This window comes from Leptosomus discolor, chromosome 17 (genome assembly GCF_034619465.1).
Source record: "Leptosomus discolor isolate bLepDis1 chromosome 17, bLepDis1.hap2, whole genome shotgun sequence".
Taxonomy (NCBI): domain Eukaryota; kingdom Metazoa; phylum Chordata; class Aves; order Leptosomiformes; family Leptosomidae; genus Leptosomus; species Leptosomus discolor.
This window is the reverse complement of record NC_141407.1, coordinates 7638121-7659415: the sequence shown is the minus strand read 5'-3', so window position 1 is coordinate 7659415 and position 21295 is coordinate 7638121. Positions and strand designations below refer to the sequence as shown.

Sequence of the window (21295 nt, the reverse complement as noted above, 5' to 3'; positions counted from 1 at the left end):
AGCCTCTGTCAGCACTAACACACTTTTTTCCTAGAAAAACAGGCACAGTCACAGTTAAAGGTGGTTATTTCTGCACTGCAGACAAGGGCTAGGCAGGTCAGTGAGGCAGGACAGATAAAGCAGGGGAAGAGGGAGGGAGAAAAAAAAAGGTAAGCAGGGGAGGGTCTTCTGTTCTCATTTGCAGTACAGAAAGTACAGAAAGACTGGCAGATGGAAAAGGGAGTCAGGCCAGGAGGCAGTTTCAGTCTTCTTGCACAACAGCAAGATAGGAAGCTGGACATCCACTTGGGACAGAGTTTGTGGGGGTCATAGGTAGGCGTATGTGATAGCCTGATTCTGCTTAGCATTGTGAGGGTTAACAGAGGGCTGCCAGTAATAAAGACTGACTCTGGCGCTCCCACTAGCACAGAGAGTCAAGCACGCATGAAGAAGGGCCACCACTCCATGCTGGCTTGCAGGGATGGGTCACGATGCGTTGGGGACCATCCCATAGGCTTCATACAGTGTGTCGAGCAGCTCCTGCTTTTCCTTCTCAGGTAAGAAGCTGGACTGAGCTGCATTGATGTTCTGGGGAGACAGAGGGGAACACAAGGGAAACATTAAGACACATCAGACCTGAACATGTGGTTGTGCACCTCCCAACACCTGGCTCTGAGCAGCAGTGTAAAGTTTCCACGCCGAGATTCATTTCCACAGCCTCGCTTTACAGGGCAACTCACTAGTGCAAGTCCCAAGAGGAACATGGCAGGCACAAAGCAAAGGTCTTCAAAGACTTGGGAGTTTTAGGATGTGAACTTTAGACCTTTTCCTACACTCCCAGCTCCCCTTTGGACAACAGTCTCTCCCGGCAGCCTGATGCGCTGCTGCTGGGACACAGGTCTGCTCGTCCATCTTGTGCAGGGACCTTTCTTTCGTTACACAGGAACAACCTGGCCTTTGCAAGAGCAGGAGAGGAGAGCTGGCAGCAGAACAGCTGTGGATTCAGGATCCCAGAGCTGAGAGCTGTCCTTACGCCTCCCTTCCAGACCCAGAGTGATGTCTGTAGGAGAAAGGGACTCATTCTTCCAGCCACAGCTGAGAGCAGGACTGACACTCTCTTGTGAAGTGCATCCTGCACTTCCCAATCCAAGCCAGTATCTTGGGAGACATGTAGTTGAAAGTGCTGAGTGTGACCCTAAATGCAAACCAGGAAAGGTTCGCTTGGTAAACAGGTAAGTCAAACTCCCAACAGTTATCCTGTCTTTCTGTCTTGGGTCAGTAATTAGAAAATCAAGGATGTAATCAAGATACATAAATGACTGTGTGTGACAAAACCGAAGCCAGCTGTCACTTTGTTTCCAGCTTAGTTGCATACTCATGTTATACATGCATAAACTGCAAGCACTTTCATACCTGCGGAATCTTGCTAATTTCTGGGCCAGGCCTTGAAATAACCTACCTGCAATTCCAAATCCAGAAAAAGAAAAAGCAACAGGTACCTTCCTTACTTACTACAGTAATCCTTCCTTACTGCCAAGCCCTGCTGTGAGGATATCAGCGGACAACTTCCACTCTGACCTGCTCCGTATGAAGCCCAAAGCAGTCAGCCCCAGCGAGGCAGCCCCTGCCGAGCCCACCCTGCACCCACATCCCCCCGCACCCTGCAGCGCTCCCACCACCCCCCTCCAGCCAGCTCAGCAGCCACCCTCAGCTTTGTGCTTACAAGGCCAGCAGAGGATTTTTTTTTTATTTCCATTGACAACTCTTCAGCTTATAAAGAAAAACAGCGGGTTGTTCTGGGCTGCACGCGGGACGTCAGCAGAGCATCCAGCTGAGGCCGACTCACCACTCTCTTGAATTCCTCTTCAGTGAAGCCCATGTAGTCCTTCACTATGCTGTAATCCTTGTCAATGTTGGAGTTAAAGATGAGGGGGTCATCCGTGTTTATGGAATAGTTAGCTCGATCCTTCCTAAATCTGTAAGGAAATCGGGTTGGACCAGTGGGTAAAACAGCACTGGTCATGCACTTCTCAGGGTAAAAGGCAGTGAAAGCAAAGACCTTGCAGCTGCCCCTGCAGCTCGCATTACTGGACACAGACACAGGGCTTGGCTTGCCTCACCACCTCTCTGCACCGATCTGCTTTTCCAGTGGGGAGAGGAGCAGAGCATCGCGGTGCCGCTTGCTTAGAGGTTCAGCAACCTCAGCTCTCAGCCACAGACAGGGGCTAATGGCGGGCGTGCAGCATCTCGCACCCCACAGCTCAGAGCAGGGGCAGGAGGGACAGGACAGCCTCCCCAAGGGACCCCAGCACCCCCTCCAGCTGCACCAGGCCCATCTGTGCTGAGGAGTGAGGATGTACCACATTGTCCTAAGCAGTTAGATGTGCGTTACCCTTGTAAAGCAACAAAGCAGCTATAACCAACCCAAATCCTAATTATTTAAGAATGCACGTAATTGAGAAGTCTTACTGTGCTACTGGGTGTTTCCCAAAGTCCGGAAGACATGCTCCAGTGAGATAACTGGACCAAGGGCAGACCTGTTTGGGGTAGTTAAACATGAAAACCAGAATCAGCTACGCAGATCTGAACCCCAGCTGTGCACACAGATAGCTAAGCACGCTGGTAAAGCCAGATACAGGTTTAGAGCTCTATTCACAGCTACCCCCTCGGTGCTACTCCGATGGACCAGTGCACATCCCAGGACACAGATGCAAAGAGCCTACAGCATGTGTGGCAGCGGCAGGAGCCAGTGGGATGTTTCCCAAGGCCTGTCAGCCACCAGCTGTGTGTTGACCACAGCTAAGAAACCACTGGCATTAAGTATATACGTATATATTCCGTATATTAGTTGCATACACCCACTCTGGGGAAAAGCCAAGGAAATCTGCCCATGCACAGTAACTCCCAGGCACCTCCACCCAAACAGGCTCCAGTACCGCAGTCTGATTTGTGGGAGGAGGAGCCTGCAAGCTTGAGGTATATAGATTAGTGAATAAGCCCTCCAAAATTTATTCTCAGCCAGATCAGGATCCATTTCTCTCTGCTACACGCCTCCTGCAAGCTGCTGTATGCACCGGTGCTCCTCGCAGCAAAGATCTCAGCAAACAGCCAGATCTCCCCATCATTTTTGCTGTGGAAGTTTGGGCATTTGGGTTCAACGGCAGTGTCACCACACACATGGTCAGCACTCAGGTGCCAGGTCACGTCCCTGCCTGTAGCACAGCCCAAGCGAGGGCTGATTTCCCACTCGGACAGCAGCTCCCTGGCTGTCACCCTCCCACCACACATCCTTACCTCAAAATGCATCTTCGCTCTCAACAGCTCCTTGTAGAGCTCGGGGTCCTCCAGGACATGGTAGCCATGGCCAATGCGCTCAGCCTTCAGGAGATAAACTGCCTAGAGAGCATGGGATAACCACGTACAGCCTCCGAGCAGCAGCTCGGCTTCTGCCTGCCCAGAGATCCCTGCCCCAGCACAGGTACAGCCAGCTCCAGGGAGGTCCTTCTGAGCCGTCAGGGCCAGATCTCTGCCTGGGTCCCCAATGTTTGCTCTGCTGTGAATACAGAGAGGACTTGGGCTCCTCTATCCCTGGCACAGGGGATGCAGGACCACTTCCCACCCCTGCCCCTCTCTCTGCCCCAGGATGCCCCAGTCCCTCCCGCTCCCTGTCCCAACCCAGGAGATCCTCGTACCTCCTTGATCATGGCAGGCGGGCCGGCCTCCCCGGCATGGACAGTGCGATGAATCCCGCATCTTTCAGCTTCCTGCAAAGCAAGGGAGGACACGTTCCTGGCCCACCGCCTGCAGCTAGGTCAGCGAACCCCTGGGCTGGCACCGCTCTCGGGGGCACAGCAAGCAACAGGGCTCGGCGTGAAAAGCCCCCAAACCACATGGCCTGCACCCCAAGTTGCATGCTTCTCTGTAGCACAGGCTGCAAGAGAAGAGCTCAGTAATGCCAGCAGAGAAACTTAGAAAGCCTGGTTGCCTTCCCCTGGAGCCCAGCCAGACTCCTCAGGGTCTTTTAATACTGGCTGAGCTCACTGCCGTCTCCTCTCCAGACAGCAGCAAGCTCGAAGCTCTCCCTCCTCCACCCACTTGCTCTTCTGCATGAACCTTGCAGAAACGTCCACTTTTTTGGCCAGCTACAGCCACATGGGAGAATTCAAAAGCCCTGAGGGCAGAGATGAAGCAACACTCGGACACTGAGCACACCCCCCCTGTAAGGGGCTGGGGACTGAGGCAGCTCAGCTGGGAGGACCCTGAGGGTGCAGCTTTGAGGGCATTTTGAGATGCTTTCCATGGTCATCCTGAAAAATCCCTTGCCAGGGCAGACACAGACCACCTGGGCTTTGGGAAGCCATGCAGTCTTGAGGAAAGCCTGGCTCCTGGCTTGCTGGAGAAGGGCCACCCAGCTGCTGGCGGCAGGCAGGCTGCAAGCCCCATCTTGCAGCAGATGCTTTTCCTGCGCAGTCCTTCAGGGCTTTTCACTCATGATTTTTTTCTCAAGTTACTTAATTTTCAGCCCCTCATGTTCTGCACGCCCAGATGCAAAGGTCAGGCCAGGATCTGCCTGGGACACCTACAGAAGAGCCCTGTGTGCGTCGACCTGAAAGGCACTCTGTGCTCCCTGCATTTAAGTGAGTGTTGATTTTTCCCAAACAGCTAATTTTTGACACTTTCTAAAATAACAAAATCCCTCTGGCTGAAGTACCAGACCAGGAAAAGAGAGACTCACACCAGCACAGAGATTTTCCACTTGTTTCTACACAGGATGAAGAGAAACCAGAAACTCTTGCCCCCGCCCCTCCCAAGACAGGAATCTCTAACTAACCCAACTGGAGCTGGGGATACAAGCAGAGGGGTCAGGAAGAGCACATGCACCGGGACCCTTCCCCACTAACCCTCCTGGCTGCTGAAGCCCAAGCTCCTCTGTTCAGAAGTTAGCTTTTGTCTAGCATCCATCCATGGGCACATCTTCCCTGGAGTGCTTTAATCCCTTTTTCAACCCATTTGTCCCAGGACACATGATGCTTCCCTTGGCTTCTCCCCCAAGGATCCCCGCTTCCTCGGACAAGGCGGTCCTGAGATCCTTGGCTCTACGCTTCCTGGTGCCCCTTTGCAGCCAGCAGCCACAGTCGAGTTTTTGCCATTATCTGCTCTTTCCCCTCCAGCAGCCCCAAGAGCTCCCAGGCAGAACGTGCCTGCTCGAGGGACATTGCAAGTCTCTCCAGTCTCCTTGGATGCATTATGTACCCCATGGAGCATAGCAGCAGCATGTATGGGATATACTTCCCTGCCACGCAGGCCAAGAGGGGCTGACAGACAGGAGTGGGTTTGTTTCAGCATCTCAGAGCCCCTGGCACAGAGACAAGACGCATCCTTCAGACACAGGAATCTGGACCTGGGCACTGCTGGCACATCAGGGCAGGACGGGATGCGCCAGCCCGTCAGTTAATAAAACCCTGTGCCCACGTCTCAGTTTACAAGCACTTGGTTCGTCCAGTGTGGCACAGCAGCACAGTCAGACCTTGTATCGGCTCCCGCAGAGGGGGGCAAAGACCCCAAGAAAGCCCCATGTCGTTTCAGCCCTGAGCACTGCTTGCAAACCACCATCCTTTTTGGCAGTGATGGTGCACAACCTCCTCTCCCACAGGTGCAGGGGACCAACAACCCCGAACTCCCACCAGCAAAGAGGAGCCAGGCGTGAAGCTTTCCCTTTGAGCAGCTGCAAAGCGCTGAGATCTAGGGAGGGTCTCAGATGAGGATCCTGAAGCCATTCCAGCATTTGCATTGGAGATGATCAGATAAAAGCACTTCAAACGTGCAGCTTCTTCTCTGCGCCTTGGGGGATTTCTGCCGGACTGGAAAGGCCAGTCTCTTCCACCCTCGGCAGTGGTTTCGCCAAGCCCCAGGAGCAGACCCCAGCCAGCAGCAGCGAGGTGCTGCTGGGGACACATGGGCTCCACATCACTCACACTGCACTCAGTGCTATGGGGTAGCGTGCCGAGCTCCAGCTCTAAGGCCATGTTTAAGCAATGATGCCTGCCATTAATCATTTTGGAAACATAAACAAATACTTTTGCTATTTAACAGAACATTTTTAATAGCTGCAACAAATTTTTAAGCTGTCCCAGCTGTTTGCGGTCTGAATAACATACCACGTCCCCTCTTGCACGTTCCCTCAATATATGTTTTTCTTATAATTTCTTTCAAGAAGCTTATTAAACAAACCTCATAAGCCTTCTTATGCTCAGAGGAATTCTCCACCTTCAGGGACTCATCCCCAGCCAGGTCGATGGCCACCACAGAGTTGTTTCGATACTTCTTGCAGAGCTCCACCACCTCTGGAGACCAGCCTGGAAAAGACAGCGCCAGGGTTCAGGAGAAAGCATTGGTAAGAGTTACACCTTCAGCACTTTTCTAACCAAATCTAGAAGGCTAGAGCGATTTTCTTTGGTCTTGCTTAAAATTTGACGCTCAAGAAGAAAGCTAACAAATTCCTAGCTGCCAACTGATTAGCCCATCGTCAATCAAAGGGAAATCAAATGCATTTACCAGCTATAAAACTGCTCTCATCACGTTTTTCTGCTCACTTTTGGCAGGGGAAAAAAAAACAAAAAACCCCTCCAAACACAGTGGCGACTGCTGCAGCTGGCCCAAGGTAAGCTGAACTGCTCAGCCCAGGTGCTGTAACACGGTGCATGGGAGAAATCCCTCAACCTGCTCCTGAGCTTTCACCCCATCCCAGGCCGGGCAAGCAGCGGGAAAAGGGAGGAACTAGCCTGTTGGACGTGCTGTGTCACAGAGGAGTTTGGGCTGGGGGGGATCTCTGGGGGGCCCTTGTATGCCAGTCAGCCCTGCCCTGTCACAGAGCATCGACTGCCCCAGACGAGATGATGGATGCTACTCCTGGTGGGACGGATCTGCTCAGCCTCCTGGAAGGTTTGCACTTGCAAAGCGTTATCTTTTTGGCATCAGTGAGAAAGAGCAACAAGTGGCCAACAACCCCTTCAGAGCTATCTCTGATCAGGATAGAAGATAACATCTGAGAAAGGACATCCACCTACCAGGTCGTTTAGCACTTATTCTTAGCAAAAAGGTCAAGAAACAGAGATAAACGGTAGTGTTAATAATTAACAGGCACCTGCTGTGTACATACAATTCCAAAATCATACAAACACATAAGAAAACGTATACAATTTCACCTTCTTTTTTCATCACTTTCCAACTCACTGAGTTAGAGCCATTATTTTATTAACAAGTTTAACGTGAGCTAGTTCTGGCTGGCATCTCTGCCTTTCAACAGGTCCTAAATTACAGGGTGGCTTCTCACTGCACAGCACATCCCAAACACAGCACTAAAGACTCTTGAATCGAGTGCATCACTGGCTCTGGGTAAGAGCTGATGCCCTGGGACACAGGCATGAGAATGCCAACTCAGTTTGCACCAGCAATCCCTCCTGCTGTGTAAGCACGTGCTGCAGGTGCCCTCGGGTGCTCTCACCACCTTCTGCCTTTACCACTTGAGTGTTGGCAGGGACCGTAACTGCAGACAAGTGTGGCACTGCCTTACAGCTTTCCAGTTTCTACAAAGAAAAAAGTTTTCTTCCTAGAAACTGGTAATTTAAGGGTAAAGTTTTCCAAGTATTGTTTGGGGTTGATTGTGTAGGCAAGAAAAAACACACTCTCAAATCTCCCAGTTTTGAAGAACATAATTTTTCACATTTCTAGACACAAATTAACCGTGTACGCATTAGCAAAAAATCTTTCCACCATGTACCCTACTAAGCTTACATAAAACTGTTGTGAGATATGAAGATATTCATAACAAAGGCTTCACACGGAACAGCTGCTGCCATACAACCTCGCTCTGACTGCATCTTTCCCTAGAGGAAGGTGCTCACAGAACTCAGCAGCCCCATGAAACACTGGAAATTCTGGGTTGCAGAGCAGTGACTGTTTGGTTGATCCTATTCTGGGTCACAGCACCTGTTACTGATGAAGTTCAAAGCTGCTGATTTTATAAAAAAAACATTTTATATATGTGACTTACGTATATTTTACTTGTGTTTTCAGGTGAAACCAGCAGAGACTACAGCCAGCAGATCCTCTGGCTGACCCGTGGTCCAGGCTAATGAAGGAGCATGCTGCTGTAGCATGACCACAAGCAGGGGAGTGTGAGATCTCACACCCGGTTCTCCTCCCTGACCAGTCGCTCTCAGACCCACCCAACGGTCATGGCAGATGCAACAGCTTCAACTGGCCAAGGAGAGCTCCAGCCTTTGGGCAGGGAGCGAGGTACGAGCAGAAATTGCACCTCCTCCAGGAGAGGAGAGACAAGCCTGTTTTGTCTCTCTAGCAAGACCCTGCAGATACTGGTTGTACCCACAGACCCCCACTCTGGCATCCAGCAGACCCTTCCCCATAGTGAAGGGAGCAGAGGACCAAGAAAAAAAACCAATACACCTCCTCAGCACTGTCTGGTCCCACACCGGACCCAGGGCCACAGAACTGGGGCCTTCCCTGCACTTCTGCGGGGACCTGAACCCAGGGGACGTCACCCCCCGCCACGCGTCAGGGAAGGGGAGCAGAGCAGCAGGGGAGCTGCAATACATTACTTGGCATATGGCGCATGCAGCATAGAATAGACCTGGCTTTGATGCGGAAATCCCTTTCTCCATCCTGCAGTCCCTGATTTACGAGGTTAACGACTTCATCTGGAGTGAGGTCTCCCCTGCAAGGAAGAAAAGTCATCAGCAAGAGGCCAGACACCTGCCAGGGAGGCAGGCAGGAGCCGCAGGTCCAGCCCAGCATCCCCACAGGACACCCCAGGCAAACCCCGGGCTGACCAGGGTCCCACTCGCCTTAACATCCAGAGGAGCCCGACGAGACCGCCCAGAGCTGAAGAGCACCTTTTACACCCGTGCCATGCCCAGATCTAGCAGGTGTCAGGCACAAAAGCATGCAAAGATGACAGTAAGATTTAGAAAAGCTTTAGGGAACTGGATGCCAATCCTGCCTGAGCAGAGGAACCCACTCTTTGCCAGAGCATCTCATCAGGGCACACAACTGCCTGCAGCCAGGCAGGGGCAAGCACGGGGGCTCAACACCCATCACAGCACATTTTTGCCAGGGGCCACAGAGCCCAGCACCGATTTAATTAGAGGCACAGATGACAGAGGGGGTGACAAGTAAAGAAGGGACCAGATCTCCAGCCCCCTCCAACATTGCCCACCATCTCTGCCAGCTCAAATTCACATTTTGTGGGCGGGAAATCCGTATCTGAACGCTGCTTTCCCTTGCATAGAGAACAGCTTCAGCCAGAAGGCTGAGCATATCCGCTCTGCACGTGCAGATTTAGGTGCCCAAAGCAAGGGACATTAAAACATGGCAGTGCACAGAGATATTATAAGAGGAAAAATCCTATCATCGATGGGGAAGAGAGGTGGAAGAGGACCGGCGCTCGCTGCGTTGGAGGAGAGAGAAGGTTTGGTTACACCAGACTTTGAACCCAGGCTGGCTGACCGGTGTGGGCCACGCCTTCTCCATGCCCAACCGGTCACCCAGCAGCTCCCCAGCACGGTGGGATCACTCACTCAGTTTGGCCCCAGGGGATGGGATCCACGCGGCAGTTGGCCAGGAGGTGCGGGCTGTACCGGACCTCCACGTAGATGACACCTTCTTTTGCTTTTGTTTCCACGAGCTCATAGGCAATCCTCCTCACCGCCTCACGGTCGCCCCTGCAGGGATGGCAGTGGGACCCATCACCGGGACTCGTCACCCTTTGGGGCACACTGGGGATGGGCAAGGTGACCTCCAAGGCCGAGCAACGTCAGCCAAGGGGTCCTGTCAAGGGTTGAGGGGGAAGAAGCAAAAAATAGAGGTACTTACGCAATGGCAGGCATGTAGTGATTAAACTTCTCTAGAAATTGGGTAAGTGTCAGTGGTGTTTTGTAGCTGACATGCTTCAGGAGGTCATCAACAGTGCTGCCAGGAAGAGGAACCCCTCTTTTCCTGGAAACAAAGCCACGTGTAACTGACAGGGAAGGCTATCGTATTTTTAATCAGTCCACTCCATACAGCAATCGCATCTCACGCTGGCAGCATTAACCCCATTTCTTCATAGGAAAGACAAGGCACATGTTGTCCTTCCAAAATCTTCTCGCAGATGTGGCCCTGAATCTCAGTGGGGAGGAAGGCTATACAAAATACAGGCAAAGCACAAACAAATCGAAATACAAGCCCAGACTGACCCAGCAGGAACACAGCCAGAGGACATTTTAAGCTTAAGGAGTTCATCTAAAGGGGCTTTGGATTATTTCTTGGCACCTCCTAGTCCTAGCAGCAGAATTGCCAAAATTCTTTAGAAAAGTTAATTTCCACTTACGTAGGCTCAAAGGCTTGAAAAATCATGGAGAAGCTCCCAGGCCTGGGATCATGCATGCAGAAGTGTTGTGGCTCGTGGGTTTAATGCCAGCAGCTCCTGCGAGCGAGCCGGCTCCCAAGCCCAACATCGTGGTGATATCTTCTCTGATGGGGACACCTCCCACGCAGGAGCAAATGGCAGTCCTAACAACTGCTCTCACCAAAGGGATGGAGATGGTAAAGCCCACCCAAACACTTTCAAGAGGGAACAGGCCATTTTTCCCTGGAGCGCCTGGAGTCCTGGATGGATGTAGGTGTCCCCAGTGGGGTGACAGTCGGGCTCAAGAGGGGTGCCGGCCAAGGATGCTACATGCTTCCCAGGCAGGCTTTGCCACCCCCACCCCACACCCTGTTACCCTGCACATGCCAACCTAAATTAGGAATAACAACTAGACATTCATTTTTAATCCCCTTTCCTGCCACAAGGAATGACAGCCCATTGATGGATCTCTCTGCTAATAGAGACAAAACACCACAGACAGCTTTAGTGTCCTGATGCCAGCAACCATCCCGACGAGCAGCCTGCAGGGAAGGAGCCCAAAGGACGCCGCTCCTGGGCTTTGTAAACATTGCTCATTCCCTGCTCAGGCAGGAAGGAAACCAGCCCCACGCTCAGCCTTCACATGCAATCTGCACAGATTAAATTGCTGGCACTTGGCAGGGGACGCTCATCACTGCCAAGGCATCGGCTTTCCTCCCTGCCTTGCCCTTTCCACAGCACTCACACACCGGTCTCTGCTCCAGGAACCGGCCCGTGCCTTCCTCACCTGCCCAGGGAAAGTTCCCTACAGCGAAGCCATTTCCCTGACCTCTTTCATGTGCTCCCCGAAGGATCGCCTCCGTGCAGCCAGCGGCGACAGTGCTTTGGGATGCTCTGCAGCACACAGACACTGGAGTCAGGTCTCTGGCTGAGGGGCTCTGGTGGATCTTGCCAGCGTGTTTTCAGGAGCTGCTGCTGCCCCATCCAGCCCATCTGGTAGCTGGGAGCCTTCCTGCAGCAAAGCTGCCCCAGGCAAATGTGCTCGTGCCCGCCGGCACCTCAGCCTCCTGCCCAGAGCTACCTCCAGCCATGGGCAGCACCACACACATCGTCCCACTGCTGAGAGGGCACCTCTCCTGGGGACACTGAGGCCTGTGAGGGGTCTGTCACACCTCTAAACCCTTCGGCTGGGCAGGGGGGATGCAAAGACTGACCCAGACCTGACAGAATTGGAGCCAAAGTTTCTAAAAAACAGCCAAGTTCAGCCACTGCCTAAGAGGGTTTGTGCATCCCAGCAGCTTCGGGTTATTTGTCAGCCACCACCTGGCAAATTTATTTCCAGCTCTTTACCTTTAAAAATAGACTACAAGCAGCTTTCTGTGTCCAGGGTGAGGTTATTAAGGCAGTCCCCTACAGTCTCCTACACTGCCTCGTTGCTTTTACATATGTGTGAGTGCTAGTTTTAGAGCCTATGAATAGCACAGCCTTGCTCCACCCCAGCCAAGTGCGGCACCCAAGGGCTGGCAGCCCCGGGGGATGCCAGGGCAGTTTAAAAATAAGAGGGAACTCAGCAAACACTCGAGCAATGAAGGTTTCTGTCCTAAGCAAGAGAGGGGCACAGGATCCTCAGATGGCTGGTGGCTCCTGGGCCTCAGGGCTCCTACAGCCCTCCTGGGGAACTACACTAGCATTTGTCCTTCGCTGGCAGAGGGACCACACACTGACTGCTCTGTCCCTCAGGACTTGTATTCCAGCCCTGCAGCCCACCAGCAGCACGGGCAGAGCCAGCAGGAACCCCGATTCAGCTCGCCATGCGGACATCCTGCAACGAATGAGATGGACATCTCTGATCTTCTTTACTCTCACTGCACTGCAAAATGTATGGCCGCTCCCTGCAGAAAAGCACTGCTTTAGAGAGAGTATTCCCCTCTAGGATCACATTGCCTTGGAGGCTGCTGGGCTCACAGGATGCCAGAACCACTTCCCATCCTCCTCAGAATTCCTTTCCTCCCCAAAGCAGCAGAGTTGTGCCTAAGAGCTGTTTTCTGAAATCTCTAAGCTTGCCACTTTCTCGATCTGAGGGTATCTGCTAGTCTCCATTGGCTTTTTAAATAGGGACAGGTGGAAGAATTCTTAGGTTTGTCTTGCTTACAGCCGTGGAGCCAGGTCCTTGCACCAGTCAACCATTCACCCTGGTGCTTCCCACACAAGCTATGCTGAAGCAAGAAGATGCACGTGGGCTCTGGAAATGGGAAACAACTTCTCTAAGTCACTGCCAAGTGCTTTCCTGGGTTACCCTCACACGAGCACGACTCCTTGAGTGCTGGTACCAGGCAGAGAGCCTGGGGTTCAGAGGCACACAGCAGCAGGGTAGGGAGGAGCACCCAAGCTGGTTTTTCCTCCCAAGACTCTGGTAGGCCACCACCGCCAAGAAGACACTCCCAAGCCTGCTTTCATTTCACCTGCTTTTGCAATTAGGAATGTGGAAAAGAAATGAGAATACACTGACTCTGCCCCTTCCCGGGTGCACTTCAAAGGCAGACAGCTCTGTTTAGGAGACATCTTCTGTACTTTTCTCACGGTGGCTCCTCCTAGCTTGCCCGGCTCACAGGACCCATGACCACCCTGCTCACACTCCTGCTACCAGCGCTTTGGCATGTGCTCCGTGTTCTTGCACCGTGCAGCCAGAGGACCCGTCTGTGCAGAGATGAGACCAGAACCAGCCGGGTTTGCTGCCTGCGCAGCAAGGGAGAGAGCTTTCCCAGCCTGCCAGCGCAGGCTCTTCTGTCGGAGAAGTGGGTAAGCAGAAGGGATGATGCTTTTGAACTGCAGCTCCCAGCGCTTTCTTCCCCCCACAACTCACCTGCCAAAATGCAAGATTGTTTCTGGTCGGATGGCTCCATCCAGGTGGACGTGAAGCTCAACCTGCAATAAGATAAAGACAAATCAGTGAGGTACTCTTAGAGCTGCAGCAAAAGTTTAGAGATACACAGCTGGTGCTAATACGGGTGTAAATGTGGCCAATACAGTACAAGGAAGCACAAAAACATTTTTAAGATATCATCATTATAAAATTTATTTTCCAATGTCAAAGTATTGTCTAAACACTTTCTTATTGCTGCTGCAGTTCACACATTTAATAGATCTTTAGAAATTTATTCTATTTCCAGTAATTTTCAGGAACTGCCCTATCCTTTTCTAGCTTGCACGGTTTGGAGTCTGGGAAGGGTGGAAAAAACAAGCTTCCTCCAGCTTCCTCCTCTTTGAATTCACAGACACTCAAGCATCAATTAATTTGCTACCAGTCACTACCCAAAAACTTTGACTTCACTTCCAAGAATCAGCTCCTGATATATTGCTAATTACTTGGTATTATCAGAGCTTACAGGCTTTCTAATCCTACACGTGGAGTCAGTCCCATGGCACAAGGTGCTGTAAAAAATAAAAAGAACAAGAGCTTCCCCGCAGAGCTAACAACCTGGTTACAAAATAAAACACTCAAAGTTTGATTAAAAATGGGACAGTAACTCAGATCTCTTCACTCTGAAACCTTGTTTCCCAATTATTGCTGAAACAACGGATTTTGGAGAAAGGGCTCCAGAAAAGCAAAATGAAGCTTTTTCCATTAGGCAGATGGGACTTTTGGAGGAACATGACAAATGTAATTTGGAAGTCAAACTGGAAAGGAAAATATTAGCTGTAAAGTGTTTCAGCTAGATCTTCACATTTCCAGAAATGTTTACTTTTAAGCAACAGAATAGCCTACAAAATACATATTCTATTTAATGCTGCTGTGGAGCAGCAACTTAATACACAAACTTCTTGTTAGTTATAGCATTGTGTAGATTTTCCTATGCAGATGATTGCTGCAGGATGCAGAGGGTAAGAATTGAGTAGGATTCAGAAGACGACTGGATATTTGCATGGATAACCAAACCGCCCACGGTTACTAATTAAAACCCACAAACCCTCTGGCATCAGGGCATGTATCAAACAATAACTACAAGGAGCTGGAAGAAAAATGAGTAAGCAGTCCCTACAAGCAGGGCAATGAGTAACTGTTCACCTCTAGATCCTTTCACCCTCCTCCGACGCGTCCACGAGCAGCTGATGTGAGCTCAATGCTGCTGGCCCGGCACGGAGCTGGCAATGCCCATCTCTGGAACAAGCACTGATGCCCACGAGCTCACTCCCATCCCCACCTCCTCCCGCAGCCCTAGATGCCTGCCATGCAGGTACAGACACCCCTCTTCTGACTCACAGCCAGGGTTTTCATTGACCACTTCTGCTTCAACAGGCCATCATTGCTGGGGTGGGACAGGGCTCAGGTTCAGGCCACCTGCACAGGATGGGCATGAAGCTACCGCTGAAACATGCACCGGGGGGATGCAAAATGCAGGTGCCAGGCCCAGGGCAGCTCAAGCTACTGATCCTGCACCACTGCAATCAGCTGGCCCAGGCGTCATGAATATCCCCACTGACACCCCCACTAGCAGCTTGTAAAAAGATATCCCCGTCACTTCTCCTACCCTTAAGGCACGATCTGAATCTACAGGAATGAAGATTTTAAAAGGGCAAAACCTGATCTTTCCCCCCACCTCGAGTTACGCAATCCTGCTTATGAGGACTAAATGTCCTGAGAAGCGGCAGTTAAAATAACAGACTATGGACATGATCTGCATTGCCAGATGTGGATGCCTGGCACATTTTCCACTCTTTAGCTCTGATTCCTATTTCAAAATCATGTGAGCTCCATTCCTTCAGGTTTTCAACAGCGCTTGTGACCTTCTGATGGAGTTACAGTCTTGAAGTTCACTCATGCTGGATATAAAACTCAAGAACCCTGAACCTACCGGGTTCTTCTCACCCCAAACACTTCTCAAGCATTTCCTGCAAGAACATCCCAACGTGACACTTCTGTCAATGAGAAAGCAAATTCAGTGGTGTCCTTCACCCACACAAGCCATCTCCTTCTGCCCCTGCTACAGGTGAGATGCTTGTAAAGCAGAAGGTTCCTCTCCAACACCAGAAACAGACTCTTTCTCCACTGCCATGCATTTCTTTGGGTCTGGAGGGACCTAAACTAAGAACTAAGAAACTCTTGTGCAATGTTACTCAACCCAAAATTTTCTGGTGTTCCTCAAGATCAGTGCTAAACTAGGCTATTCAGATTACCAAGCAACGTTCAGGTGAAGAAGTAAAGGTGTGTCTACAAGGGACTCCAACAGGCAGCCTTAGATAAAGATGCAATCAGCAGAGACACAACCAAGCAGCTCAGATCCCCAGGTGCCTTGCTCTCAAACCCTGCAGGTTTCCAGGTCCATGGGAGGCTGCTTGCTGCAGATTACACGTCAACTCCCTTTCTCCATGTTTGTTTTGGGTAAACAAAGCACAAGACTTTTCCAGATACAAGCGGGTGACATGACCTTGCTTTAAGGCAAGGAAAGTACCCAGATAAAGATGAAAGATTTTCCTCTGAACTGTGGCTCCAGGAGACAATGCCTGAGCAAGCAGAAATAAGGTGAATGCAGGAGCCCAGTGCCTTTTCCAGGGCTCTGCTCCTGGGCACACAGAGGTCCACACACATGTGGTCTCCCACCTCAAGCCCTCTGGTTTATTTGGAGAGGAAGCCTGTGCACACAGATTAAATGGGGATCTCGACCTTTGTCAGGGACACAAACAGCACCACAAGCTGCATCAGCATCAGAGAGGAGCCTTCAATCGTTCTGGAACCAGTGATGCCTTCCTTTCTCACAGCAAACCTGGATGTGGTAACGTCTGATGAAGAACGAGAAAGCAGCAGAGCTCTCAAATGCTTTCCTGGGGCAGGAGCTCTGCTCTTCTCCCAGCTGCAGCGAGGACACTCAGGAGCACCTCTGTGTAGCCACCCTTCAGCCCTTCTTCTGCACCTCCACAGCGCTGCAGCTAACAGCGAGTTCACTGCCTGCCAGCCAGTGCATCAAAAAACCACAGCACAGCTCAACAAAATCTCTGAGTTTCCCCAAAGAGGAGTCAAAAGCCATAAATTGTGCATCCTCAGCACAGACAACCACCAGCAAAGCTGTGAGAGCAAACGGAGCACTTTCCATTTTTACGCAAAAAAAGTTTTAGCTCAACCACAGCACGTGGCTCACTAGTGCAGATACCAGCAAGTTGGTTCAGATTTTTTTTTTTTTTTAAAAAAAAGAAGAAGTTTTAAGGGCTCTGGCTTCACTTTTCTCTTCTGAAAATATTGTAAAGTTTTATTTGGAACTTAATAAGCTTCAAAAATAAACTCAAACACAAAATGAGGTACTTCAAACAAATGTTCCATTCAAAGATCAAATCTGATTATTTTCAATTTAGTGAAATTAAGAGGAAAAAGTTAACCAAACATTCAAAGTATTTTCAGCTAAAGTCAACTCAACCGAATTTCTCTATTACTCTATGGTTTGCTCAGCAGACCGCAGCAGAGCAGTTAACTGTTCAGTTTGCCTATTATGTGGTACAGAAAGTACCATCCAAGCTAAGGCACCTGAGGGAATTTCTGTATTGGGTGCTTTTAGGGTCTTCTTAAAAATATATCCAACGAACAAAGTCAGCCCTAACACCATGGTAAAAGTAACACCAACCTCACTTTTTATGTTGATGGTTTCCAGCAGATGTTAATAGATAATCCAGGTGGCCACTAAAGTTGCATCATTTAAAAACCCTTAGGCAGTGACTTTGCCCAGGATTATTTATCAGCACATTAAAAGGTTATAATTTAAAGTTCACTCTATTGATCTCAATAACTGATAAACAGGGTAATTACAGCTGTCATTTGTCAATTGTTAGATACACATGGCATGAAAATGTTAACAGAAAGCAAAATTCAACAGGAGATAAGATGAATGCCAATCACTGCAAAAAGCATGAAATGTGTTCCCCAAACACCAGTTCTACAGAATCCTAGAATCATTAGGTCGGAATAGACCTCTTGAGATCATCAAGTCCAACCGTTGACCTAATAGCACCATTCCCACTATGAAAGTGCGCTGTCAGGAGCAAAGTTCTGCTCATCATAAACTCATCACAAATGCTCATTTAGAAGCAAGAGGTGAGAGTGGATCAAGAGGGACGTGAGGTGGAAGGTGCAGAGTGTTGTCCTCACACCTGACAACACCCACAAATGCGTTTTGGAGGTGGATCTGCCATACGCTGTAAGGCTTGAGCCTTGCAAAGAGAAACGTGGGAGACTACAAGACCCAACAGACACACTGCTCCATCGCAAGAAATATTCATGCTTTCCAGAGAAGCATTCACACAATATGGGGGTTTGGTGAGGGAGGAGGAGGAGGAGGATGCTCCTGTGCTGAGCAGCCTTTAGTACCATTCCTCCTGGCACCAGCTACTCAACCTCCACCAACCACGGTAGGAGGCTCCTGGCGCCGTTAATAGGTGATGGTGGCTGTGCCTCTCCCTCCTGCAAGGATAGCTCCTCCCAAGCCATCCCAGATCTCACACCCGCACGTGGCTGCTGGAACGAGGCAACACTTCAGAGCAACAGAGTCCTTGCACTTCGTACAGCACCAAGCCAGCCTCTTGCTGCCACCACGTTTGACAAGTGGATCCGGGAGATCGTGCCTGCCCCGCCTCAGTGAAGGAAGGAGCGCGCACATCCCTGCGCAAGGTACGGCTGAGTTCCACGCAGCCGTGGTGGCACCAGGCTTTGACCAAGACAGCCAGGGGTCAGCTTGTGCATGAGAAGTGAATAAGCCAAAGACAACATCATCCTGGGCACACCCTCGTGCATTTGCACTCCCCACAACAAGGATCACATTTTTAAATTGTATTTATTTATTTATCAAGGCAAATACCTGCACTGCCAGCTCGGCACAGATGGGCAGGTCTGTCTCGAGCAGGGGGAGGCTGCAGTGTTACAGAGAGCAGGGCAGGACGCCCACCCACCCCCTCCGGGTACAGCCAGTGCTCTGCAGCAGAGAGGGCATCTTTGCCGCCACCCAGGTTGGGTCACCAGGTGCTCTCCTAACCATTTACAGGACACACATGGCTACAGCCAGTTCTGGCCACCTCTCCCAATTCCCAGGTACGAAGGGCACGTCCAAGATCGCTGCCTCCCTTTGGGTAGGGACTGGACACAAGCACCACGACACACAGAGTATGCCCCGGGAGGGCTTGCAGGAACCTCTGCCCAATGTGACCTGAGCTTATTTTGGAAACAGGTACCCAGCAGCAGAGCTACACCAGCTGCTGGGAGGGTGCAGGCCTGACCCCAGAAGCCCCCATTCCCATCCTGCTCCCCACAACACGGCTCAAGGCACACGGGAGCTGCAGGAGAGCACCACATGTCCCAAATCCCCCAAGATGGGGCTGGCCTGCAGGGAGAGAAGCCAGCAGAGAGCGAGGACATGGTCTCCGCTTTGGTTGTGGAGCAGAGAGAGAAGAGGCCGATGGTCGGCGGCCAAGGAACGGCAGCCTTTTCTGCTCTTTTATGGCCTACGATAAGCAGGGTTCAAAGTCGCCCTCCAGCAGCCCCAGCAGCTCCCTGTTCATCTGCTGCAGTAGCCGGGAGCCAGCGAGTTCCCGAAAAAAGCGGAGGCAGCCCCGGCCTCACGTTCAGCTAGGGCTCAAAGCGGCTCCAGCTACCAGAAATGTCTCTAAAACACAACACTGATCATTCCCAATGGCAGAGGGTCCAGGGGAATGAATAGGGCTCATTAACTGACTTCAGACCCATTTTTTTTTCCCCAAGCCTGACTTAGCAGGTTCACAGGACTGAAAGGGACTGCCTGACTCAGGAAAACCAGTCTCGTAATTGCCGGCAACCAGACAACAGAAGCCTGATCTTAGTGGTCAAATCCTGCATGGTTTTTCCTAGGTATTTCTCTTCGACTTCACATTCTCCCACGCAGTGGAAAAGCAGAAAGAAGTACAAGTGAAAGAGGAACTTAACTTGCTTCTCTTAGCCAAAAGTGTAAAATCATTGGGGTGAATCAACAACTTTTGCTCTTAGTGGAGCTATGAAAAGGCAACATCTCCCAAAATCGAAGTAGCCTCAAAAAATAGCCTTTAACCATTAGCAGATGTCAACACTCCCTGGATTTCGGTATCAAGGTTTGCCTGCTATTGCATGGGTCACCTTCCCTGAGAGGGAAACCTCACGTAGTGATGGAATGAAACATGAATCAGACCTGTGCACACAGGCTTTTCCAAGTATGCTAGACTTTCCTGGTGTGAGCTCAAACTGAGATGGGACTTTGGCTTGGGAGCAGTAGGGGATGCAAACAGTGACAGAAAACAAACAAACCAACCAACCCCACAACAAACTCTTTTGGGTTTTTAGATGTAATCTTCTTCCCTTGGGAAAGCTGCATGCAGTTGCCACCACTCAGATTCTCCCAGAGCAGAACCACCACGACCCTCACATCACTTTTCTTTGTCTCCTTGCCTTGGTCCCTTGCTTCCACCAGAAGCCCAACCCCACCTGGTAGTCAGTGCCAGAGCCCGAGGCAGCCAGGCAGAGAAAACCTGCTCCCCATTCACCAGCTTTACCCAGACCACAACCTAAGAGCTGAGCTGTCCTGCAGCACAGGCAGCACTCTGCCATCAGATACAGGGTTATCGGTAACCACACCTGTTTCACCACCTTCCTTCTCACTTTTTTATAATCTGATTAATAAACATGTTACTGTATGATCCTACTTGAGATGTATTTGTACAGCGCACGGCAAGAGCTAAAGACTGGAGCACCCTCTGACAGCAGTCACCGAGACGGTATCTCAGGTATCTGAGCAATAACTGAACCAAACGTTTAAGAGAAACAAAACACACAACACTACAAGAAAATCAAAACAAAACCACCCACAAACCAACAAAAGCAACCCCCCCAAACCAAACCAAACAGAACCAAACCAAACAAAAAAAAAAATCACAAGAAAACATTGGGTTTAGCAGACCAAGGCAAGGGCTGGGGGGCTGGACCCGTCGGTGCTCGCCGCTGCCCCCGCCGTGGCCCCGCATCCCCAGCCCGGGGGCGCAGTGACCCCGGCCGGGCGCGGCGTGTCCCCGCGGCGGGGAGCCGGGACCGGCACCGTCCCGGCGGCGGGATGAGCGGGACGGCCGGGTCCCCCGGGGCAGCTCCTGCCTGTCCCTGCCGGGGCGGGGGGAGCACCGGGCCGGGGCAGCGCAGACGGCGGCCGGTCCCGAGGGACACCTCAAGGCGCACCCCCACGGCTCAGCCGCCGGGCCCCGGGCTCGCCCCCGCTCCCACCCCGCCGCACACCGCCTCGGCACCGGGGCACGTCCCGGCTCTCACCCCGGGTGCATGTGCGGCGGGCTCGGCTCCGGTGCACGACCCGGTGCGCAGCTCCCACCCCCGGTGCGCCGCACCTGGGCGCCGGCGCACGCCCCGCTCCCGCCCCGGCCCTCACCGTGGGGTCCCCGAAGACCCGCAGCCCCCGCTCCCGGCCCGGCCCTCACCTTGGGGTCCCCGAAGACCCGCAGCCCCCGCTCCATGCTGCCGCCGCTGCCCCGCTCGGCCCCGCGCCCGCCGCCCGCCGCGCTCCGCTCCGCCCCGCCCCGCTCGCCCGCCCGCCCCCCGCCGGCCCCGCCCCGCCCCGCGGCCCCGCGGCGGGCAGGGCTGTGTCCCGCCGCCCCGAGACCCCGGGGCCGCGCCCGCCGGTAGCGCCCCGCCGCCGGCGGTTCCCGCGGGAGCCGAGAGCCCGGGCGGAGCCGCTGCCGCGACGGGAGCATCGCAGGAAAATGTCACACGATGAACCAGCGGCTCCGCCCGGGGGACCGGGACGCGACCTCGGCTTTGGTTGCAGTCTGAATCCAGTGCAACGGTATTTTTTTAACCTAAGAAGGACTTGATTGTTCAGCTCAGGAGTGATCGTCCCTCAGCCCCTCTCCTGCCCGCAGAGCTGCTGC

General features: G+C 52.0%; 1 protein-coding gene across 1 annotated transcript; it reads right to left on the bottom strand.

Annotated features, from left to right (window-relative positions):
- Positions 1 to 465: 465 nt before the first annotated feature.
- Positions 466 to 20881, bottom strand: ADA (adenosine deaminase). Its single transcript, XM_086474846.1, has 11 exons — positions 20846 to 20881; positions 13248 to 13309; positions 9871 to 9993; positions 9576 to 9719; positions 8598 to 8713; positions 6211 to 6335; positions 3672 to 3743; positions 3274 to 3375; positions 2449 to 2516; positions 1826 to 1955; positions 466 to 567 (listed from the first exon to the last, which is right to left on the bottom strand). Exons 1-11 carry the CDS (start codon positions 20879 to 20881, stop codon positions 466 to 468), a joined length of 1080 nt encoding a protein of 359 aa, XP_086330972.1.
- Between the last annotated feature and the right edge of the window lie 414 nt (positions 20882 to 21295).